Source organism: Tasmannia lanceolata, unplaced genomic scaffold (assembly GCF_043159265.1).
Source record: "Tasmannia lanceolata isolate RefF3 unplaced genomic scaffold, GAP_Taslan_0.1 ptg000015l, whole genome shotgun sequence".
In the NCBI taxonomy this organism is placed as follows: Eukaryota; Viridiplantae; Streptophyta; class Magnoliopsida; order Canellales; family Winteraceae; genus Tasmannia; species Tasmannia lanceolata.
In genome coordinates, this window is record NW_027518692.1 from 57,465,651 (window position 1) to 57,489,443 (window position 23,793).

The 23,793-nt window shown below is 37.8% G+C and overlaps 4 protein-coding genes across 5 annotated transcripts; 2 read left to right on the forward strand and 2 right to left on the reverse strand.

The window, feature by feature from the left end:
* The first annotated feature begins 423 nt into the window (after positions 1-423).
* On the forward strand, positions 424-3,700 carry LOC143892630 (uncharacterized). Of its 2 annotated transcripts, none has more exons than XM_077397377.1 (7): positions 424-1,020; positions 1,322-1,528; positions 1,604-1,738; positions 1,827-1,898; positions 2,441-2,725; positions 2,864-2,931; positions 3,056-3,700. In XM_077397377.1, the coding sequence occupies exons 1-7, from the start codon at positions 697-699 to the stop codon at positions 3,069-3,071; spliced, it is 1,107 nt and encodes a 368-aa protein (XP_077253492.1). In that variant the 5' UTR covers positions 424-696; the 3' UTR covers positions 3,072-3,700. The 2 variants fall into 2 exon arrangements, with proteins under 2 accessions (XP_077253492.1, XP_077253491.1); XM_077397376.1 differs by having other exon boundaries at positions 425-1,020; positions 2,864-2,963.
* Positions 3,701-4,107: 407 nt separating this feature from the next.
* LOC143892631 (universal stress protein PHOS32-like) lies at positions 4,108-5,932 on the reverse strand. Its single transcript, XM_077397378.1, has 6 exons — positions 5,913-5,932; positions 5,508-5,854; positions 5,331-5,410; positions 5,137-5,255; positions 4,409-4,485; positions 4,108-4,296 (listed from the first exon to the last, which is right to left on the reverse strand). Exons 2-6 carry the CDS (start codon positions 5,749-5,751, stop codon positions 4,277-4,279), a joined length of 540 nt encoding a protein of 179 aa, XP_077253493.1. The 5' UTR covers positions 5,752-5,854; positions 5,913-5,932; the 3' UTR covers positions 4,108-4,276.
* A 2,061-nt stretch (positions 5,933-7,993) lies between these two features.
* On the forward strand, positions 7,994-18,602 carry LOC143892632 (DEAD-box ATP-dependent RNA helicase 27-like). The gene is made up of 13 exons (XM_077397379.1): positions 7,994-8,142; positions 8,904-9,278; positions 13,483-13,668; positions 14,440-14,625; positions 15,708-15,791; positions 16,236-16,277; positions 16,355-16,426; positions 16,539-16,838; positions 16,929-16,967; positions 17,437-17,541; positions 17,636-17,704; positions 17,782-17,907; positions 18,217-18,602. Exons 2-13 carry the CDS (start codon positions 8,925-8,927, stop codon positions 18,400-18,402), a joined length of 1,749 nt encoding a protein of 582 aa, XP_077253494.1. The 5' UTR covers positions 7,994-8,142; positions 8,904-8,924; the 3' UTR covers positions 18,403-18,602.
* Positions 18,603-20,069: 1,467 nt separating this feature from the next.
* LOC143846216 (CBS domain-containing protein CBSX3, mitochondrial-like) lies at positions 20,070-22,821 on the reverse strand. The gene is made up of 6 exons (XM_077354645.1): positions 22,679-22,821; positions 21,631-21,893; positions 21,339-21,420; positions 20,878-20,951; positions 20,710-20,770; positions 20,070-20,593 (listed from the first exon to the last, which is right to left on the reverse strand). Exons 2-6 carry the CDS (start codon positions 21,883-21,885, stop codon positions 20,451-20,453), a joined length of 615 nt encoding a protein of 204 aa, XP_077210760.1. The 5' UTR covers positions 21,886-21,893; positions 22,679-22,821; the 3' UTR covers positions 20,070-20,450.
* Positions 22,822-23,793: the final 972 nt, after the last annotated feature.

The window sequence follows — 23,793 nt, forward strand, 5'->3', positions numbered from 1 at the left end:
CTGTCTCTCTTATGTATGGCGGTCATTTCAGTGGGCGCACAACTCATGGCCTCTAGTAATGGATACCATAGTTAGTAATCTGCTCCGACCCCAGCCAACTTGTTTTTTTTTTTTTCCTATTCCCCAATTTGTATCGAATAAATTATAAACAAACTAAGGGTATTTTATTCTTATTATTTCCCTTCCCCATTCTCCTTTTTTCTTCTTCTTCTTTTTAAAATAAATATCTTAAAAAATAAAAAAAGAAAAAAGAAAATAAAAGAAAAGAAGAATAAGACGAAAGGGAAAGGGCATTTTAGTCTAGAGAACGTCTAAAAAAACGTGCACGTTCAAAACATTCAATTTTGGAGTTTACCCTTTCCGTCAAATCACATTATAAGTGGAGCGTGCACGTAATGCAGGGAGAGTGAAAATAAGACTGAAAACCCGGGAACCCTTCTTTTCCGGGGGACCCTTCTTTTCTTTTCTCCTATCTATAAAACCCCATCGTCTTTTTTCATACAATTAGCTACTTTGCATTTGCAAATTGTATGAAAGAAGAAGAAAGCCAAAACAGCAATCCCAAGTTCCCCCTTCCTAACTTCTACCCCTACTCGTGAACAAAACTCTACCAAAACGAACGATATATACCCATCTAAATCTCTTCCCTCTCTCTCTCTCTCTCTCTCTCCCACGCAACAGCTCCAGTCCTTCCCCATGCAAAATTCAGGTGAAATGACGGAATTTTCAATCTCGTCATCTAAGAATGATACCTTTTCGGAACATGGGTGGACGGATTTTTCCGAGTATCAAATACCAAGTAGTGTATTTGAGGAAGAGTGGGCAACATTCGTAGCCCCACTTGGATTTACGAGTGTGGAAACGAATTCACGTAGTTTAGACCACTCCATCTCCAGTACTGTTGGGAATATTGTGATGGAGGAGAAAGCTACAAATCCCGTTTTAGTAGAGAAAATTGCTTCCTCAGTCAGGAAAGAGAGCTCCAAGAAGAGAAGAGCTGATATGGCACAGCAACCAAAGGTCTCTTCCTAGTGTTTATTGGCATTTCCTCCACGTTCTAAAAATGAATTTTCAAAAGTTTTACGAATTATACATTTAAAATTGTGAAACAACCAATTAATTACTACGAAAGCTTAAGCTTTTAGAGTTCAACAAAACCAACCGAGATGCTCTAAAAGCAAGGTTGGTGTTATTTAATCATTTATACTTGAACAAAAGTTAGAAATATTTATAATGAGTTTATGTTTCCTATAAATTGATGTAGAAAACATTGGGTAAATTAGAGGCAACAATTTTTAAAAATTCGTATTTGGATCTCCAGCCTACTGTAGTAGAAGATGGCTGCATACACAAGAGGATGAAAGGAGATGCACAGGAAGCAGAGTCCAAAGAGACAGAACAAAACAACAACAACAACAGAGAGACTTCTCTGGATACTTTGAAGAACTTGGAGGATAAAAAACCCGCCTTCATCCATGTCCGAGCTCGCCGAGGGCAGGCCACAGACAGCCATAGCTTGGCAGAAAGAGTAAGTATTCTGTTCCATTTATTCCCTATTTATTGCTTTGCTCGAATTGCTTAGTGATTTGGCTAGGAAATGTAGGTGAGAAGACAAAAGATCAGCGAGAGGATGAAATATCTGCAGGATTTAGTCCCTGGGTGTAACGAGATCACTGGAAAGGCCGGAATGATCGACCAAATAATCAATTACGTTCAATCTCTTCAGAGACAAGTTGAGGTAACAAGTCACTACCTTCTCAGGCTTCTTCTTCTTCTTTAGCGTTTTCTAAGCTCGATTTTTTCTTGTGGGTTTGTTTTTTACACAGTCCTTGTCCATGAAACTCTCCACCGTGAATCCGAGTCTCGATTTTAACATTGATAACTTCTTCGAAAAGGAGGTAAGAAATTCTTCAACCAATTTTATATTATACTTTCTAAGATAAGTAAATGAGTTTTTTTTTTCATTGAAACCAACCCGGTATTTGGATTTGAACCCAATGCATTTTGGATCCTATCATGAATGCTTCATATTGCGAAAATCAAATGCCTCGGATGATCCTAATCATTCGATCAACAGCCTCTAAATGGACGGTTAGAAAACCAAACGATTACTCACGATCAACATTCAATTAGCAAAAGTCCATTCATCAGATGGCTAGGATTATCCATTGGTCCATCCATGGTAGAGCCCACCCTATCAATGAACCCATCTCTGCTTAGTCATGATGTACCAAAGGAGCTCACAAATCAGAGAAAACCCCCTTATATCTACAAAAGGAATTTACCTTAAATAGCATTTTTTTTTTGTAACCAGATAACAAATCTTCTCTGTCTACCTCTTCTGTTCTGCTTCTTTTCTCAGCCATGAATGATTAATACTGATGCATTTTAGCCATCCATCTACTTTAAATAACTCTTTTGGTTTAATATTTCTGCACAGATGTTCCCAGCAGCCTGCAATGGCAATTTCCCTGCTACCGAAATGTCGTCGGAATTGGTTAATCCGGCCAACCCTCAGTTCAATCCAGTGCAACAGGTAGTTGCATGTTGTGGAATGGATATGGCCATAAATCCTAAGGAGATGGCGGTTCGCAGAACTACAAGCGCCCCGGTAGTTGCATGTTGTGGAATGGATATGGTGATAAATCCTCACGACATGGCGCTTCGCAGAACTACAAGCGCCCCTGTATCAGTGCCTGAAACATTCACAGACTCGTACTTTCATGTATTCTTTCTACACTGATATAAAGTTTCCTTAATCTGTTTACATAGGAAACTAAATTAAACAAGAAGTGAAGAACCACCACTTCACTTCCTATTCATCTCCCTCGGCTCTTACATCATCACATTACATGTATTGCAGGCCCATGGATCTTCTTCTAATTGGGATCTTGATTTACAAACCCTTTACAACGAATTTTATCAAGCAAGGTTATCTACTTTTCCATCTCAACCATTTGCAGGTGCTTTAATCTTTTCTCCTTTCACTGATACTGTTTACTGTTCATGCTAATGAGAATGGTAATACATCTCCATTTGCCCATTTATTTTGCAGGCAACTTGGAAGCTAACAATCTCAAGATGGATATGTGATCCTTAGTATCACAGATTTCTTGGAGGATTAATACTCATAATGCTAAGAATGCTGGTTCTGGCCTTGGCAATGGCATTGGGGGCCTTATCAGAGTCGAGTTTGGTGATACCAAGTGGGCTTTCTCTAGGCCTATTGGTGTAAAGGACTCTACCGAAGCAGAAGTGAGGGCTGCTCTCCAAGGCATCAGAGTGGTTACTAGAGAAAACTTAGATAACATTATTGTGGAGGCCGACTCCCTTAACGTAATCAGATGGCTTGATGGCACTTACACTCCCCTTGGAGGTTCTCAGAGATGATACATGAGATATTGGACACTGTGGAGGGTCATTCAGTTCGATTCCAGCATACCCTGAGATCCGCAATAGGGAGGCGGATAGGCTTGCACCTGCCTGAGTTGATCTCCTTGACTATGTTTGTTATCTCTTCATCTGCTGTCTCTACATTCCTGTGTTCCAATCCCCTTGGATGTGAGTTTTTTTCATTATAATAAATCTCCACCATTTAAAAAAATTAGAATGCTGATTCTTTCCAAAGCATTTGCATATATACTTGTATTGTATTAATAATTACCCATAGCATAATTAACCATCAGCCTTTCTTGTGTGACACTTTGTCCAATCTATCATAAATCCATATGCTACCGAAGAACACATGAAATGATCTCCACCCTTCATTGCTGCATTGCAATGCTATCTACGGTCTAATAATGTGTGGTATATTCAGGTGTGTATGGTCAAGATGGTAGTTTACACTCACCACCACGACAAAGAGTAAATTCAAAATAAATGGATTCAAAGGAAGATCAATGTTCAAAATTATTGTAAATTGAGAGATCTCTAGTCTCTCCAAAAATAGGATAAAACTTGATTTGGATTCGAAGGAAGATCAATGTGCAGAATGAAGATTAACTGTCTCAAAAGGACCGGTTCGGTCATAGTGGCATTCAATCAACTTAGCAAGGTTTTGTCAATGCATTCCCATGTGAGGAATGGACGTATGTAATGCACAAAGTATTCATTTCCAACCTTGCACACACAAATCTCTCGATAGTAAATGGTTAAAGTTGTTCTTACACAAACAAAGAAAAAAAAGTTATTGAAGCTTTTATACACCCAGAACAAACACCCAAATGCGAAACTTCAGAATCAGACATCAAAGCATAGGAACTCAAACAGCTGTGTTTTAAAACACTGATTCCTCTCCTGCATCAGCCAAACAAAGAAATAGAAAAATAAAATGAAATTACATGAAGGTGATGAAGATAATTCAAGAAACATGTTTCAGATTAGTATGTAGAGAGTAATGGTGAGATACCTTTCACTGGTACGATTATAACGGGAACAGATTTACAGTTGTGGAAGCAGTACTCACTAACACTTCCCTGCAACACGCTGAATGAAACCCAAAAGGTGTTATTGGTTTTTTTAATGGGAAATGGCATTTCCACCCCTTTTGGAAATTATTTTCCAAGAAAAAAAAATGAACTTTTTTTCATAGTTGCCCAACAATAGGCCCTTGGAATATTTCACGCTCTTATATAATGAAGTTGATCCAGAAGAATGATATTATGAACCCAGAGGTATGCATCAGTAGGGCAAGACCTCATTAAAATACAATGTAGCACCCCCACTAACTGCGGTTGATCGATAGGCCTTGCTTTGGATCTCATGTGTCCCAAAGACAAACAATTCACATTTTATCAGCGTTATTTTTAGACCATAGATAATCAAAAGCAAGGCCAATCGTATGAACACCTCAGATCATTCGAATGTATAGGAAACAATAATTAAAAAAAAGGCTTCTGATGATAGGCACTACCATGTTTTAATAATTGCACAAACTCAGCTTGTCTTTTCTTTTTTTATTTCGCTTATGACAGCTTTTTGGGAACTCCGGTGTAGGCATGTAGCTCAATGGTTGAGGTGCTTTTGACTTCTGAGTGATAACATTTGGTAGCCGTTTAAAGAAGAAAAGAAAAGACAATGTAAGTTAGTGCAAGTATCAAAACATCGTAGTGCCATTATCAGTAACTAAAAAAAGACCTTTTGAATAAGCTCCTTCCTCTGGTTCCCATCACCACGGCAACAGGCTTCAGCCTTTCAGCCTCCTTGCATATACCCTTTCCAGCATCTCCTTCCACAATCCGAGCCTCCGTTTTTACCTAAAAGACCCCCAAAACCCATCTCAAAATCTACCCACAAAAAAAGAAAAAAAGAAAAAGAAAAACTCCACTCACCATTGCGACCTGATACGCCTCCACCTGAAGCTTCTCCATAAGTTCCCGTGTCGTCTCACAAACGATCTGATTCTCCAGACCTAAAAAAAACAGAAACAGAAAGAAGGAGAAATCAGTACATAGAATTAATTCTGGGAAACAAATTCTAATTCTCTTCTCCAAAGGAAGTTTGATTACTGGTGACAGTATGGATGAGATGGATGGTGTCAGCCAGTCTACAGAAATGAACGATTGCCCAATCAAAGGCGTGTTTGCTTGTGGGGCCATGATCTATGGCTATGAGAACGTCTCTTCCTCTTCTCCTCTCCCCAGTTTCTCTCTCCACCTCTGGCTCTTTAACTACAGGTATCAACAATGGAAGTTTCACCTCTCTCCATCTATACTCCTCTTCTTCCTCTATCACCTCCATCTCAGTCGACATCTCTTTCTTAATCTCTAATTCGAAAAGTTAAAGATTGATGCAAATGGTATCTTTGCTTTTGTGAGGATTTGATTTGATTATATGAGAATAAAACAAAAGGAACGGATATTTCTCTTTTTCTTTTATATAATAATATAATTTAAGAAGAAACATTCGAAAAAGGAGAGAACATGTGCTGTGCTGGTGATGGTCTTCTAGTTTAGCACGAAAACCGCCGACTTTTGTGTGAATTTTTGAATTTTGTATACTTGGGATATTTGGTGGGCCCTTTTGTGAAAATGAAATTGCTGATCTTGGGTCAAATTGAGTCAAGATCGTCCACTCATTATGTGGCAAATCAGATCAACGGGCCATATTTGTTCAAATTATTTTGAACATGTGTCCTCACACGACTATCATTGCCGACATTGGGAGGAAAATCTGACGCTCGTGCCTCAATCTAACCGCCAAATAAAAAAATTGCCCTGGGCAATGAAAAAGTATGGAATGCAAGAATTGGAAATTTGAAATTTGATACACTTGTTTAATCCCTTTTTATGATTTTTTTTTTAAAAACTAGTACTAGAGATGCAAGCTATTACTGAAATTTTGACAGTCTCGTGTACTAAGGTCTAAGGTCCTGTTTGTTTTGCATTTTTTTTTTTTTTTTGAAAAGGGCTGTTTGTTTTGCATTTTGAGAACCGATTGTGAGTCCACTCATCAGTTCTGGACTCACAATCCGTTTTCCAAACCCAAAACAATTCGGGCCTAAAGTTTTCTTAAAAATGAAAAAACCTCCTCAAATTTTAAACTAAAGACTAGAATCAGTTAATCAAGAGGGGAAAATCTCCTTCGGTAGGCAAGAATGGAAGGAACCAAACTAGATACACACGCTCACACAGACAATTCCCTTTCCACCAGCAACTTGTAGAAAATCAAAGATCAAAACACAAGTGGCTCGAATACGACTTGTAAAACCAAGAGACAAAGCGCAACAACCCACAAACCAAACACAAGTTACACAGGTCGACAACCCACAAGAGAGAATATAATTCCTTTGTTTTATTCAAAACAAACAATACACATCTTCTCTGTATATCACGTTCAGAGCATCGCACAAATTGAATCATTTTCTCTCTCCTCTATTACAAAGATTTCACTGTTACTGCACCATTCACTATCTCTCACAAATCTTACCGTCGCTCTATATGGTTGCCGGGTTTTTTTTGTTCCTGGGAGTTATGTGGGAGAAAAAAATACCCTGGGAGATAGGTGGGAAAAAAGGAGTCCTGGAAGTATCCTGGTAAAATAAAAATCCTATGTTTGGGTCACCGGATTATGGTGGGAAAAAGAAAAAACCTTTGTTTGGTTGCTTGAACTGTTGGGTAGAAAACATTTCTTCCCAAGCTTATTTTTGTTTCCTGAGTATATTTTTGTTCCTGGGGTTATCTTGGGATGGGTGAAAAGGCAATCATTACAAAAGTGGGATTAAAAAATTCACCCCACAAGTAATCATTACAAGAGTGGGATTAAAATAAACCTAGTGCTAAAAGGCAACCAAACATGGGATGGAACCAAAATTTAACTTACTCTCCCACAAAACTCCTAGGAACAAAAAAAACCAGGCAACCAAACAGAGCAGAGATAAGACTCTATGCAAGATTTTCAATTTAAATATTTTGAATTATTGAACTTTTCAACTCCGTTGGTTGAATTGGCGAAATCCATCTCTTTGATCAAAGCTTTTGACGAGTGACGAACTTGAAGTCGGATCCCAGATCAAAATACCCTTGTCTAGTGAAAAAGGATAAAACCATCCTTAACTGGTGAAAACTATCATAAGAGAAGGGAAGTTTGTTTATTTTTATCAAAGAGTGGTATTTTGGTTATTTTCCTGATGTTGAAGAGTATTTTCATCATTTTTATGTTATTTTTTCATTATAGATGGATGCACTTAATTTCCTTATTTATGTTATTTTTCATCATAGCCCTCGTCCATTTTCTTCAACCGCTCGATAGAACTTGATATAGTTTAATAAAACATGAGGAAAGATAGAATGAAGAACGCCCTTGCAAAAACCGGCCACAAGGGCGCCCCCATCCGTCCATATCAACAAAGTGCATTAAAATGGCAATGCACTTTGTTGATATGGACTGATGGGGGCGCTCTTGTAGTTGGATTTTGCAAGGGCGCCCTTCACTCTATCATTCCTCAAAATAGGCAAGTCTTCAACTCTTCATGACACACCCGTGTCCTCTAGTATCAGTGAAATATTTCAGTTCAAAGAGAGATTAGGGCGTAATCTATCGGGACTCTTTTTCACATCTCAATACAAAAGACGACCACGCATCTCGTTCTTCTTGAGAGCCCATCGTCTTCCTCACGAGGATTTCGACGTCGCCGGAGCTTCGGTACGGTAAGATCTACCTCTCTCTCTCTCGTCGTTTTTAGCTTGTTCTTCTCCTTCTCTCCGTCTCTATCTCCCTCCCTCTCTCAGATCCGAGGGTTCTTGTTGGGATAGGGGTTTTCAGTGTTCTTTTTAGGTTCGTTTTCTTCTTCTTCAGATCCAAGGGTTGGATTAAAGGTTTGTTGATTTAGGGATTAAGGTTTGTTTAGGGTTTGTAGGGTTTAGGTTAGGGTATGTTGATTTCATCTTTTTTGGGCATTTTCAGTATTTTGCGGCATCTTCTCCCATGATCTAGATTCTTTTTTCTTTTTTAGGCATTTTTTAATCTGGGGTTTATTTGGCTTGTGGGTTGTATTTTAGACTCATTTTAGACTCATTTTTTTTGAGAGGAGGACTTGTTTATTTTGTGGGTTTCAATGCCTGATTGTTCTTTAATTTTTGTTTCCATTTTTTCGCTCCGTTTTTGGAGTTGGGGAAGAAGATGAAGGGGGTTGTGTTCTGTTTTAGAGTTAGGTTATGTATCTATTTATCATCTGGATAGGATTTGATTGGGATGGGCTCTATTTGGGTTGGGAAAAGGATGAGAGGGGTTTGGCAACTGAATGCAATTTCTTATCTGTTTCTTTTCCGTTTCCTCGGCAACTGAATGCACACACCTGCAGCTTTCTTAGCTGTTTCTTTTCCTTTTCTTTTCCCACTACCAAGTCATTTCCGTTTCTTTTCCGTTTCTGCTGCTCAACTGAACAGACCCTAACTCTTCTGCAGCGCGAGAGAAAGAAAGCCGCCATGCCTGCCATTAGAGAAATCTACGATGAGAGGAAGAAGACAAAAAAGAAGAAGAGAACTCTTCCAGTTGAAGAAGATGACCAAAAGAACAACGCAGCAGAGATAAATAATTCCTCAGATTCGGATGGGGGCGAAGTCGAGACCGTGGAGAATAAAAGGAAAGAAGCCTCGAAAGATGAGGTTTTGGGGGAAGATAACAATGAAGAAGAAGAAGAAAGTCAGAGCGTGAAGAAGCGGAAGGTGCAGAAGGGCACCACGTCTGGAATCATGAGTACTGAAGCTTTCACTTCGTTGAGCATCTCCGAACTCACCATGAATGCGATTAGAGATATGGGATTCGAGAACATGACAGAGGTAGCTAATTAAGGCCTCTTTTGTTATGTATAAAATAATTTATTTGTTTATAATCTTACATGCAAATGGTTTTGGAGTTAAATTTAATTCTTTGCAAATAATGATTATAATAGTCTTAGTATTGATATAGTTAATGTCCCATTTGAATCTTTGTTCATTCTCCTTTTTGTCTTGCTTCTAGCTTTCTATTGTCGTGAATATTGAAAACCTAATTCTCAAAAACGATAATCACTACAAATAAGAAAGAAAGATAAAAACACATATCATTCATTTCATTTGAATGAGAGCTTGGCGATCAGAAGAGAGTCACTAAGGAGGAGGTAGAAGGAATTCTGAGGATAAAAAAAGGTTAATTTCTGGGAAAACTAGAGTTTACAGGTTAATTTCTGAGAACTTTGGAGCATAAAAAGGTGTCTACTTCAACCTGTGCCGCACAATTCATTCCCAAATCAGACTAAACAAAGCATGATAATTAAATTCAGCTAAAATTTTCATAGAAATTCATCCATCAAATAGTACTTGAAGAAACCCAGACATGTTCCACACAATAAGTTCTAAAGAAAAAACAGCTAACTAGTGGGGATTAAAGTAAGATCTCAATCAAATCTATCATAGAAATCAGGTCTACTAAATATACCTAAGCCTAACTATGATGCAAATAGTATCCAATGGAGGTAAGGGTATAATGGCAGATGGTGTGATCAGGGCGGGGTGATGAGTGTGTCAATGTTTAAAGATGAAACGATTATTGGACAGGTTGCAAAAAATCGAGATGGTAGGATTCGTACCTGGGAGTGACATATTGTGATTCGCACCTTGTTCCTCATAATGCATGAGGTATCCAGGAAGCCACAATCGTAGGCTAGGGTGATCTAAAGAGAAGGAGAGTAGGAGATGTGGGAATAGGGGGCAGCTAAGATGGTGCTCATAGCTGTGGGGTGTAGGGGAGAAGAGTGGAGAAAATGGAAGACAGAAAGAACAATGAAAGTGGGGGGAAAGGTCTCGGCTGCACCTCAGCTGTGAGGGGGAGGAAGGGAAGGGGAAAGAAAGAATAAGGAACAAAGAAAGAGGGAGAGAGAGAAGTGGGAAGAGAAAGAAAAGGGGTAAGGAGTGCGGTTGCAAGTCTGGGGGGGAGAGAGAGAGAGAGGAAGCGAGGGAGGGGGGCACTCAAACGTGGGGAAAGCGGAGGAGTTTTCTTTTCAATTTTAATAATTAGGGTAAAACGGGGTTATGTGGGTTTTATATAAAAGAGTGAGGTCCTTAAGTGGTGGTCTATAGGGGCAGCCAATGAGGTTATAAGGTGTTTTAAAGGTTAAGTGGTGGGCCATGGGGAAATAGCCAATAGGATATAAAGGCTTCCTCCTAGAGTTTAAGTGGTGGGTGTTGGGTTTGGACCTAGGGTAGTTGGGTTATGGCCGTAATAAGTGAGTATGGTGGGCCATTGGTTGATGTCGGCATCCCTCACATCTAGGATCAATAAATGCAATTAAAAAGACTAAAATACTTTATAAATAAATAATAAACAAGATGACCGTAAATTAATCATAAATAAAAACTAATCCTAAGAACCCTGGATCATATTGTATTTTAATTACAGAAATTATGAGGTTCTGAAAAACATACCTTGGGGTCAAGGCTTCAAGCATAAAGGTAATTGCAAGATGGAATCTGCCACCGGAGGGCAGCATCGAGCTGATTTTTTATGGTTGTTCTCTCGGCAACCCAGACCCTTCAAGTATTGGTGGAACCTTGAGACAAGTGAACTGTCAGATTATCCTTTCCTTTTTAGGCCCTATAAGCAAAATGGGTTTGAATGAAGTTGAGGTTCAACCGTTCAAGCTCTCCTTCTGCGCTGTGTATTTATTAGGAGTCAATAGGCAAGAGACTCAAAATTGGATGGGATTGCTTCAATGTCCTTGAAGGATTGCTGCATTGGACAGATTCTGGCATGTATGGTGGAACTCGTTATATTTTTTTAATAGATTCTAAACAGTGTGAATTTTTTATAAATAATAAAAAAAACATAAATGAGAGGAAAGCTAGTGTCCTAGAGGACAATACATCAGGAATGGATGATAGACCCTAATTCAAGAATGATATGTAGAAATTCAAAGGAAAACATGAATAAGCAATACAAAACTAGAAGCCAAAAGAACATGCCCACAAACAACAATGAAATAAAAAATGTGCTTTTAAAATGAAAAAACCGAAAGGCAACTTTGCCGAGGTGACTAGTTTCTTGTTGGTCTCCTCTTTTTCCCTGTTGCCCACATCATACTTGGCTAGCGTTGGCTGCTGCTAATTGATTGCTATTTTTCCATTAGGTCAATGAGCAATGCCCAAGCCTACATTTACTTGTACAATTTTGTCCTTCAGAAAATACAATGAAAAATACCTAAACAAAACATGAAGAAAAGCAATTAATATTTACTTGAGCTGTTTGTACAAAACTAGAAGCAAAAAGAACATGCCCACGAAATGCAACTGAATAAAAAATGTGCTTTTACAATGAGAAAATCAGCTTTTAAATGAAAGTACTAATAAACTACTTCTAATCTTAATCTCCTACTACCATTAAAAAAAAATCTTAATCTCCTACTAACTTTAGGCTGTTTCTAGTCCAACACTTTCTAATCTGAAATGCCAAGTTCCCAATTACATAACTTGCTAATTGAGAAACCCAATCTTTACCAAACTTGACTTTTCTTAAACCCCTAAATGTTCCAAAAATTCCTTGAGAATATCCAAAAATAATAAGAGCAAAAATCTGTCCATTATTTGAATTTTCTCTTCAGATGATGGCTTGTAGGATGTGGGCTTAATCAATTTGCATCAATTCCTCCTAGTTGAAGAGATCCTTGAGTTTAATTCCTTAAATTGCGTCATCTTCGTTGATGTAGTTTCAAATATAACTATATAAGTATTGTGGAAATCCTTTCTACCTGATTAATTAAATACCTGGAATAGAGAATTGTTCCCATTTCACAGCTTGTGTACACTACGTCAGTAGCACTTTCCGCTCACAAATTAAGTTGGAAAGCAGACTGTGATGAGATGGGTATTTCAGATATTTCTGACATGTCCTTTTATGAAGACTATGGAAGTCAATCAGATTTGTGTTGTTGTTTTTTTCTCTCATTATCGTTTGCCTTTTCAATTCTCTTTATGCCACAATTATGAACTTTCGGCCATTTTCAGTGGTGCTTTGCATGCCTCAAGGTACATGATCGAGTTTTAGACAATAGCTGTCATGCCCTGGACATATTGCTATGACTCCAACTTTATCAACACAACAATTGAAACACCTGATACTAGTTGTTTAAGTATCTTCACAACTACCTCCACAAATGAAGGCATGAGGGTACTTTTTATAAAAATAAACTAAATTAATGAATGAAATAAAAACCAAAAGAAGTAAACAAGTTAATTTTCAAGGACAAACAAATCTAAAGTACCAAGTAATAAATTACGGAGGGGAGTGAACTACATGAATTTTGATTTTCAAAGACATCTTGGCAAAGAAAGCTCATTTAATTTTCAAAGACATCAGTTCCTCCCTAGAATTAGAAATTCCAAGTCTCCAATGATAAAAAGCATCAACGGTCAGTGAGAATTGTGGTGGTTGATATGTGGACCTTGATGATGCCCATAATAAAAAAAGAGGCTTTGCTTTTTCCCCAGGTTATAACTTGGTGACTATTTTTATCTTTCTGACAGATAAAATGGAAATCAATCTTATTTGTATTGGGATTTTTCTATCATTATCTTTTCTTGTTTTCCAATTCGCTTAGTGCCTCAATCATGAACTCCCGGCCATTTCCAGTGGTTGTTTGCATGGCTCAAGGCACTCATGTTGGAGTTTCAGGCTGGCTGACATGACCTAGACATATCACAGTGGCTCCAACTCTATTAAATCAACAACTGAAACACATACTGATACTCTGTGAGATCATTTACCTCCCAAACGGATCCACATAAAACCACACACTGCTATAATAGATGACAGTCTAGTTGAAAAAGAATATACCGATTTGTAACTTGATACGATCTGGTTATATTATACTTCTGGTTTTACGTGGCTATGGTCTTGTTGTATTATATGAGCTGTCTTATAGTGCCGCTATATTTCTCTCACCTTTGTGGAGGGCCTTTCTTTAGAAACTTCAATTTTTGGTGATTTTTTTTTTTGAAATTACTCCTGCAGATTCAAGCAAGAGCTATCCCACCACTTCTGGAAGGTAAAGATGTACTTGGGGCTGCAAGGACAGGTTCCGGAAAGACCCTTGCTTTTTTGGTGCCTGCTGTTGAATTGTTGCATCACATCCACTTTAGTCCCCGCAATGGGACTGGTGTTGTTGTCATTTGCCCAACTAGGGAGCTTGCCATACAGGTATACTTTTTATAATCTTGTTCATTTCATAAAATTTTCAGCTTGCATCAAATTTATATTATTGTATATGTCTTCCTTCATGCACTTACAAGTTACAACTTACGTCCATGCATTCATTATGGAACTTCCAATTATAATTAACTGGATTTTAAATACATACTAGTGGGATGAGGCACCATTCAATAAAAAAAAACACAAGTGGGATTAGAGCCAAATTGCTTTAGGCTTGTGTATGTATTTTGTTGAATTTAGAAAACCTCAAGTTCTTGAAACATAACGTCCTTGAATTAGCATTGACAACGTCTTTTGGTCTGTTGATGGAGGAAGAAGGGTGGCACATGGTTCAAATTGGGAGCAAAAGTAGAGTGGAGCTTGCTATGAAGACAAGGTTAAAAGGATTCTCAAAATATTGTAGTCCAAGGGAGGCACATGGTCCAATATAAGTTGTTTGTCAGATTTTGCTACATTAATATAGTGTTATGGGATGTATGCCATAATATTCATACTCAATACAAATTCCTTACTTGAAAACAAGATAATAATAAGTAGACAATACTTGGTAAAAGGTTTTGCAAGCTTTAACTCATAAATGAAAATGGCATTCACAATCCATTGCATTTTTCTATGGTCTGAATGTCACTTTGTCTTTCCTGTCTCAAGTCATTATTGTTGTATTATCTCTGACAAGATATACTCGAGCATAACTCTGGTGTTATTCTTTCTGAAAAGTTGATCACCCGCTTGACTAATCTTCCCTTTTTAATTCTACAGACACATGCTGTGGCCAAGGACCTTCTCAAGTACCACACACAGACCCTTGCACTGGTTATTGGTGGTGCGTCTCGAAGGGGAGAAGCGGAACGCCTTGCGAAGGGGGTAAATCTGTTAGTAGCAACTCCTGGAAGGCTTCTGGATCATCTTCAGTCCACTAAAGGGTTCATATATAAAAATCTGAAGGTAAAGGCAACTCCATTGCCATAGATTTATTGGTTGGTGCAGTGTTTCAAAACCCAGACTTGGACAAGAACTCAGCCAAGGTATAAGGGATTTGACTCTGGTGAGTCAATGATCGATTCATTATCTTCGGTGAGTCAAATGAGTTCTAATTAACATGGTAAGGCTAAATTTGGGCTCGGGCGGGAACTTGGCCAAGGTAAAAGGGAGTCGACTTGGGCAAGTTGATGATTGACCCGGGTTGTTTTTGAACAGTGGGCAGGTGGCCTTAGCCTGAAAACTTGGGAACGATTCTTTCCCTTCTTTTTTAGGTTTTTGGAGATGAACCCCTGATTATTCTCTCTTGGTCCAGATTTCATACTGGAAATTCCTTTAATGAGCCATGAACTTCTGGATTGGAATCTTTTATTCACTGCATTTTTTCCATTTTTTTTTTTTTTGCTGTCTTTTTTGAAATTGGGCCTTAAGGGGCTCTATTTTTGCCACCCTCCCAAACATTGATGCTCCATTGAAGATTGGAGCTGTCCAATGGCACAGCGGTAAGCCTGAGATCTTGATCCTTGGTAGTGTTTGAGGGGCAATACCTTTTCCTTGCTTTCTTCAGATCATCTCTATATGACAAGGATCTTCTTCCAATTAGTTAAGGGCATTCAGATTGTCTAGCAAGAGCTGCCTCTTCAGAAGTGAACTGAAACAGGATTAAACCTTGCTCAGTAACAGTGGCAAAGACATTTTCCATTCCTCCTCTGGCAGCTCACTTAGCAAATAATGTGAAGTCCAAACATTTTGAGCCAAACATATTGATTATCAGTCTATATTCTTACTGTAATTTGATTTTGATTTGTAAGAATATGACAACAAATTGCAAAACCTGTTAAAATTTTATTTGGATCATCTGTTATTTCTTCCTATTAATGATTATGCGACATTTTGGAGGTTATATTATCTTATATCTCAACTTTATTGTTATATTTTCTCATTTAGAAGAGAATGGATTTGTATGCTATTTATTCAAATTTAAGTTCTTAAATATGTAAGTTCTAGCTTTTTGTTTAGTGTTTCTAAGAGTTCTCTTTGACGTGCAGTGCCTCATGATTGATGAAGCTGACCGGATATTGGAAGCAAACTTTGAGGAAGAAATGAAGCAAATCATCAAGCTTTTACCAAAGGTAGGCTTTATATTTTTGTCATTTTTATCTTGCACCTTTCATTGATGTAACCTGGTAATTTTAGTGATCCTTAATCAGATTGATCTGTATATGCCTAGTCATATCAATTTCAAATAATCTAATGTTGAGCGAAATGTTTTTCTGCAATCCAAACCGGGCCTTGGTGTTTACAAACAGGGCCATAGTGTTTACATAAATATTAGATCAGAGTTGCAATTTAGATCTTTATGGCACTCATTCATCACAGGGAGAATTACCCTGCTGTTTAAGTCTCAGAAGCCTGGGATTTACATGATATCAGTGAGATGCAGTACTGACCTGCAGTGCAGAGTTGGACTTTTTGATATCATTTGATCAATTCCATAGGCACTTAATTTCCATTAAATGATTTTATTATATATTTGGTAATGATGTTTTGTGCTAATTGAGATGGTAGCTGTGCAGGAGAGGCAGACAGCTCTTTTTTCTGCTACCCAGACTAAAAAGGTTTGTATTTCTTATTCAAATTTACACCTGCATGTCTGCCAGGCCAACCAATTTCACAAAAACAATATATGTTGCAGGTTGAAGATCTTGCACGTTTGTCATTTCAGACGACTCCTGTATACATTGGAGTGGATGATGGAAGGTCCAAGGTATAATACTTAGAAGTGCCTTCCAGTGGTGTTTGTTTGTTTGTTTGTTTTCTTCCGGTGGTTCCTCAATCTTTAACATCAAATCACACTCACAAGCTGTTGAACAATGTAGGTCACTGTTGAAGGGTTGCAGCAAGGCTACTGTGTGGTGCCTAGTGCCAAGAGATTTGTTCTTCTATATTCTTTCTTGAAGAGGAATCTGTCTAAAAAGGTGATGGTTTTCTTCTCCTCGTGTAACTCCGTCAAATACCATGCAGAGCTGCTCAAATACATTCAGGTTGATTGCTTTGATATCCATGGAAAGCAAAAGCAGCAGAAACGAACTTCTACCTTCTTTGACTTCTGCAAGGCACAGAAGGGTATTTTATTATGTACAGATGTCGCTGCTCGTGGACTCGATATCCCTGCCGTGGTTTGTTTTCCTGCTCCCACCTATGGTTTGTTACTATTCTAGAATAGCATTGTGTGCAAGTAAAATATCTGGTTTTGTTTCTTCTTGCAGGACTGGATTGTACAGTACGACCCTCCAGACGAGCCAAAGGTGCCTACTACATTTTCTGATCATTCTCAATGTTTGTTTTGAAGCAAGGTTTTAAATTTCGGTTTCGGCCGCAATGGAAATCGAAATATTTCAGTCTCAGTGGAAAGTTCGGCCGAAATCTTGTAAATTCTGTGGAAAAAGTTTGGTTTCTCTAAAATTTCAGTGGAAATTTCGGTGGAAATCTTATAAAAGGGAAATTCCACATTTTGGCGGAATTACGGCAAAGTCCTATATAAAAAAACGATTCCATACGAATTTCGTTTTGGTCTTGGTGGAAATCTGAAATTTCCGCCGGAATATTTCGGTTTCGGACGAAATTTAAAACCATGTTTGCAGCTGTCCTTGTGGACTTACCCATGAAATTTTTATTTTTTTTTAATGGTAGCAAGTTTCATTTCAAAAAAGATGACCAAGTAAGTCATCCCAGAAATTACCCATGACTTTTTCTGGTTTCAAATTATACTTTCAGGAGTATATTCACAGGGTTGGTCGAACGGCTCGTGGGGAAGGTGGAAAAGGGCATGCCCTGCTGTTTTTGATACCGGAGGAGTTGCAATTTCTTCGCTATCTCAAGGTCTTGTATTTTTGTAACATACCACTTCCCCTTGTGTTTGATGGGACACATTTGAAAGGAAACACTTGATTATTCTACTTTTTATTTCAAGCAGGCAGCCAAAGTACCAGTGAAAGAATACGAGTTTGATGAAAAGAAACTCGCGAACGTGCAGTCCCACCTGGTATGCTCCCTCTGAGGCAGTCTTGGTTTTGCTTGTTTTGACCAAAAGATTTATAAAATTGACAAGAAACTATGCAGGAAAAACTTGTGGCAAACAACTATTATCTGAACAAGTCAGCTAAAGAAGCTTACAGGTCTTATATATTAGCATATAATTCGCATTCTATGAAGGACATATTCAATGTTCATCGCCTTGATCTTCAGGTAACAAGAATATATGTCTTAGTCAAGGTTTCAAATTTCGGTTTCGGTTTCGGGCCAAAACCGAAATTCTGGAAAAAAGGGCATTACATTATTATGCCAAAAATTTCGGAAAAATAGTAAATATGTGAAAAAAAATTTCATTTTTCGGTCGAAATTTGGGATATTTCCGAAATTTCGAGTTCTTGTGATTTCGGTTTCGGTCCCAACTGAAATCCAAAATTTGGCCGAAATTTAAAAGCTTGGTCTTAGTAAGGAATATCTGGTTCTTGTTATTGTTGGGCATTCTGATTGTGTTGGATTTTGGTGCAGGCCATTGCTGCTTCATTCTGCTTTTCTTCTCCTCCAAAGATAAATCTGAGTATAGATAGCAGCGCCTCAAAGTTCAGGAAGAAGACGCGTAAAGTTGAAGGAAGCGGCCGTCATGGATTCAGTGAAAGCAATCCTTACGGAAAGCAGCGGAATGGAGAAGATAAAAGACAGTTTGTTAGGTATTAGCAGCAGCATAATATGTATGTTATTGCTTTGCTTATTTTATGTGCCGGTTTTGGGACAATCCTAAACCAAGCTGTGTTATTGGTTTAAGCAATTTTTGCGCCAATTGGACGATGGTCATTGGCTGAGGAAGATAATATATATTTACATGTAATCAATCGGATGATGTAAATCTAATTTATTTCCGAGGCTTATTAGGTTCAGATGGGATGTATCTCTTTGAATACAAAATTAAAACAAAAATGAAACTAGACACTTGTGTAATGGCCCGATGGATCCAAAGGATCTGAATGGTACTAGGACATGATTTGGGCACAACAGCTGGATCTGAATCATGTCCATTGGTTCAAAGTTATTTAGTTTCGTGACCCAGATGTAGCCACAAAATCCGGTGGAGCATACACATTCGAATGGAGGGTGGTAATGTTCAAAAACATCTTTTAGATTTGGGCAGTGATTAATTTGCCCCCTTCTATTACCATATTAACCTCCTATTTTTCAAAATGGACAGTACAGCCCACACCATAGGATGATCCAGACCGTCCATTTGATGGGCCACAATGTAAATAGGTTGTGCCCCAAAAATTATTTCCATGGTGTGATCATTTCCCTCCGTTCTATAGAGAATTCCATATAATCAAACCTCTATAGATTGGAGGGCTAGGATCATCCTATTGAAATGATTTTTGGGGCATAACCTATTTACATTGCGGCCCATCAAATGGACGGTTTAGACCATCCTATGGTGTGGGCTGTGAAGTCCATTTTGAAAAAAAAGGGGTGAATATAGTAATAGAAGGGGGGGGGGGTGAATTTATCACTGCCCTTAGATTTTTGTTCATTTATGTTTATTGAGGGCCATGTTTTGCAATCATGGACATTTTTTCATGGAATATTAGTTTACCAAGTGCTGAGAGAGGGGTAAGAGAAGTGGGAGAGAATCCAGAGGGCAAGAGTGGGGAGATGGTGCAAAACAGAAACTCTATTTTGAGAAGGGTTTTTCTTCCCTGTTCTCACCCTCTCCTCAATCATTGCCTTTCAATTCTCGCTCTCCCATCACTTGATAAACTAATATGCCATGGAAAAAGCTTTCATGCTGCCAAACAATTGAGCGCGCATTCAGAGATAATGGTAGACATGCTTGTAAGATCTTACATAATTTTTTTAGACAATCTTTAGTTTGGCCAACATATTTTTTAAGCATATTCTTGTAGACAACAAAGGAGCAAAGGCATCAGCAATAACATAATGCATGCCCTCTTTTGGTGAGTACCCTATGTGTCAAATGAAAAGAGAACATAAAATGGGCTGGTATAACAAGGTAAGTTGTCAACTTCTGACTGATTAGATCTGCTGATGCCAAAATTCTCTTCTGCTTGGGTTCCATTGGCTGAATACCTTATAGAGATTCACTTCGCTAGGTTGTGTTACAGCTATTACTTTAGGTGAAATGTAGAGCATAGGAAATGTTTGGCATTGATGTGCTAATTCTTCAATAAGAGGATGATTTTTTCACTACCATTCAAAAAATAAATAATAAGAGGAATTTGTTTGTTAATAATAGCAAAACATAAGGCATCAAAGTGTTAAAAAACCAAAACAAAAAAATGAAGGATGCGAGAGAGAGAGAGAGAGAGAGAGAGAGAGAGAGAGAGAGAGAGAGAGAGAGAGAGAGATTTCCTTAATACTATTTATCCACACATTTCCTTAATAATATTTATCCACACATTTCATGGCCATTCCTCAACTTATTTTAAATTTGGCATTTTCCTGCGTCTGTGGCAGTTTGGTTCAGCCAAGATCGTGATTACCGAAGTGAATGGGTACAATATTTTGGAAATGCAGATTTTCTTGTGACATTATCATTTCCTTATATGGAGTTCTTGGAAAACGGAAGGTTTATTTTGTAATCATGGATGTCTTTTCTCCACTTTCAAGTGAAAAGGTCATGCTATTTTACCTGGATCATGTTAGTGATTATGCATCACTAAGTAAGGATGATAAAGTAGAGAGGGATACATTAACTGATGAAGATTTGTGTTAATTTGATTTTAGTAGTAATCGCCTTTTATGAACTCATTCAAACGCTTCACCTCGTCATTCTGCTTCTCCATCACTGCTCGAACAACATCTACAATTGAAATCATGCCCACAATCCTTTTATCTATTACTGGCACATGCCGAATATGTTTCTCTGCAAACACAAATCCCATCATTGATTTTCTCAATTGAAATTTGCTTTCTTACTGTCATGATACTCAAAATTCAAAATCAGGTCGTCACCCTTCCAAGGACACGCCTATAGCTTACCTATCATCAGTTGCATCGCATGGAGAATGTTTGTATCTGTGTTCACTGTAATGAGCTTGTTCTGTGGAAGACATTGAAAAAATGATGGCAGTTTGAAAAACGGCAAGAGAAAATCTCAAGTGCATGGAAAAGATTGAATTGTGTACAGTAAGAGATGGAGAGATCAACCTCATCAGTCATGATTTCGCCGACTTTTGTGGATTTGGAGGATCTTCCTTGCACTATTATTTTCCTCAGGTAGTCTGTTTTGGTGTTCAGTTCAAGAATAGAAAACAAGCAGGATGGTTGAGTTGAAGGAAAACATTGAATTACTTTATTATATTCATGAAAGTGTAACTGTACTATTTGGGGGAGTGAAATTTGAATTTTCATAAATTGCATAAGTCATTTGATTATGACAATTTGTAAAACAATTAAACTTTCTATGAAAGCATTAACAACCATGTGTAAACCTGAGGGTGCCATTTTCTATTAATTATGCAATTTGTGAATGATTTTTTTTTCTTTTGTACGTTAGGATTCAAGTTTAACCCTGAACTATTTCCCTGGAATGCCGATCGAATTGTGTAAAACTCGATCATCGTATTTAGGTACAACTTGATTTAACAAACAAGTGGGATAGGCATTACCTCTTTCAGTAATGATTCCAGCAATCAGTTTCGGCTCCCCTGGCTTTACAACCACCAAAGATCCAACATTTTTCTGTGTCATCTGCAATTTGTACATTTTTATGTGAATTTAAATAGCGACGAACTGAACTGTTTAGCAGCTGCAACTGTTAACATCTCATGAAGCATACATATCAAGTATGCTTTTGTGTTTATGCATGAGTTAAGTTTTTTTTTTTTTGAATGGTTTTTTTTTTTTTTGAATGGGTTAATGAGTAATGTATGTATATTTGAAGCTTGAAAAAATGCGTACATGTTTGACAGCATCATAAACAGTGTCATCAGTGCAGCACCAGAGCAAAGAGCCTTCACCATCTGGACCCTCTCCTTTTGCTGCTAGAACTTCGGCGATTGTTGTATTCTCCAAACCTTGATGTTCCTTACTACGAGTATAGGAAATGCGTTCGAAGTGTGAAAATATTTTCAATCTGTAAACTGCATCCCTCACATGTGAATGCTGTAGAACTCCATGCCTAAGTATAGGAATGGCTCGAATGATTCCTTGCATTTTTTGACCTGTCAAAAGAATATGAAAGCATGCTTTTGAAAATTATGGACAGCAGATTTTATTTTATTTTATTAATAAATGAATAATCAGAAGTATATAGGAACACACTTCTATGAGATCGATGGTTCAGGCCAAAGCATATGCATAAATTTGAATGTGTTGTTTTAGAACAGTGCTTAATTACAATGGACGAGTGGGAAAAACAACAAACTGTAGAAAATAAGCTATATGGTCTAAAATATTATTGTGCACTATATGATTCATTTGACATGGAAACCTTTTATTCTTTGATTTCTTTCTGTCCTTTAAGCTCTTATATGCAATGTATGCATTTGATGCATTTAGGTTGTCACTGTATACTACTGTCCTGCTCATATACGGTCGTGCACATATTTTTCTTGTTAAATTTGAAACAGTTTAGGTATCAATGATGAACTCAGAAAACTGACTAAGCAGACTAGACTTGATCAAGATTTGGATAGTTATTGAGGTTCAATCTAGTACTTGAGAAACTCCATACTTGAAAGCTTTGTCGGAGTACTTGGAGAACATGAAATTTTGACAGGATTCCCAACAAACAAGGCGAGCTAAAGGGGATTGTTGTGGGAATAAGAAATCTTAGAATCATAGATTGTTTTCTTTAACCTTTGTCGTGGGTGCTTTTGTGCTTTTTTCAATGTGGGGAATGAAAAAATTGATGAAAGCTGGAGAAAGATCTGTATGGTTGAAGCTAGTAATAAACATCAAAACTAAACATACATACCTTAAGAACATTACAACTAAACTTTCATACCTTAAGAACAGAGAAATTAAAACAGATCTGCAACACTTGTTCTGGTGGTGTTGGTGATGAGAAAAACCTGCTGCTCCAATTGCTATTCAAATCTTAGAGCATGTCTTAGGGGTGTACGAAAATCTCTGCCTTTCTCTTTCTTGTGCATTGACAGATACTTTTCTTGTATGGCATGAAAGAAAAGGTATCCAGGGGTTCCTATGTTTCTTTCTATAAACAGAAGAGAATATAGTAACCTCTAGGGGGGGATTTCCTGGCTTGAAGACTTCTGCCTATGGGCTTTGTATCAGATAGCTATAAATTAGCAAAATGTAGTACCTTTTATACAAATACAGCTTAAAATGTGACCTTTTTTTGTAATAAAATGGTCCTGATTCATAATATGTTTCTAACCTTCCTTTCAAAACATGACTAAATTCTTCCCTTTTGATGTTAGTTCTTAACATGACCAAATTAAAGGGAGGCGTGTGCTGTGGGTCCCACCTTTGAATAATCCGAACCGTCTTGCTTTGGATCCCTTCCTTATAGCCTAAAGATCGTGCCATCCTTCCAATCCTAACACCCACTAATATGTATTTTTGCAGGTAAGTTTTTTTTTTATATGATCAACAAAAAAATACACGTTATCAGATTCTAGGATTGTATCAACGAAAGCTGAGACCCACTTGTCATATCGACCACACCTCACTCTATTACACAAAATCACACTCACTATTACATGATAGTTCTGCTTTTACTTGAACTAGAGAACTTTTACTTGATCTAGAGCATACATCTTACAGACGTCATGTTAGTTCTTCCAGTCATGGCAATTAGAGTAACTTAATCAATTTAAATGTTTAATTTTTGCTAGGCCATTTGGCGGCTGACTTTTCCACGAGAACAGTCACACATGCTCACTTTTCAGCAGATTTTGTCTTATTTATTTAATTCATTTGAAGTGGCTGTTCTATCATGTAGAAGTCATCAGCCAAACTTTCAGAGCTGTTGGAAAGTTGGACATATGCTGCTTGGCGACGAAAAGGTAAAATTATGTGGAGTGTAATTCTTCTCACGACATTGTGGGTGCTATGGAAAGAGTGAAATGCCAGGGTGTATAGAGGTTTTGTGAAATC

Coding starts and splice junctions, on each gene's coding strand:
- LOC143892630 (XM_077397376.1), top strand. CDS start 697: ATGCAAAATTCAGGTGAAATGACGGAATTTTCAATCTCGTCATCTAAG. Junction 1,021..1,321: donor ATATGGCACAGCAACCAAAG/GTCTCTTCCTAG, acceptor TTGGATCTCCAG/CCTACTGTAGTAGAAGATGG. Junction 2,726..2,863: donor TCACAGACTCGTACTTTCAT/GTATTCTTTCTA, acceptor CATGTATTGCAG/GCCCATGGATCTTCTTCTAA.
- LOC143892631 (XM_077397378.1), bottom strand. CDS start 5,751: ATGTCGACTGAGATGGAGGTGATAGAGGAAGAAGAGGAGTATAGATGG. Junction 5,411..5,507: donor TCTCATCCATACTGTCACCA/GTAATCAAACTT, acceptor TGTTTTTTTTAG/GTCTGGAGAATCAGATCGTT. Junction 4,486..5,136: donor GGAAGGAGCTTATTCAAAAG/GTCTTTTTTTAG, acceptor GGTTTCATTCAG/CGTGTTGCAGGGAAGTGTTA.
- LOC143892632 (XM_077397379.1), top strand. CDS start 8,925: ATGCCTGCCATTAGAGAAATCTACGATGAGAGGAAGAAGACAAAAAAG. Junction 13,669..14,439: donor CTAGGGAGCTTGCCATACAG/GTATACTTTTTA, acceptor TTAATTCTACAG/ACACATGCTGTGGCCAAGGA. Junction 17,542..17,635: donor AATTTCTTCGCTATCTCAAG/GTCTTGTATTTT, acceptor TATTTCAAGCAG/GCAGCCAAAGTACCAGTGAA.
- LOC143846216 (XM_077354645.1), bottom strand. CDS start 21,885: ATGCAAGGAATCATTCGAGCCATTCCTATACTTAGGCATGGAGTTCTA. Junction 20,952..21,338: donor TGGAATCATTACTGAAAGAG/GTAATGCCTATC, acceptor ACACCAAAACAG/ACTACCTGAGGAAAATAATA. Junction 20,594..20,709: donor TGCGATGCAACTGATGATAG/GTAAGCTATAGG, acceptor TTGTGTTTGCAG/AGAAACATATTCGGCATGTG.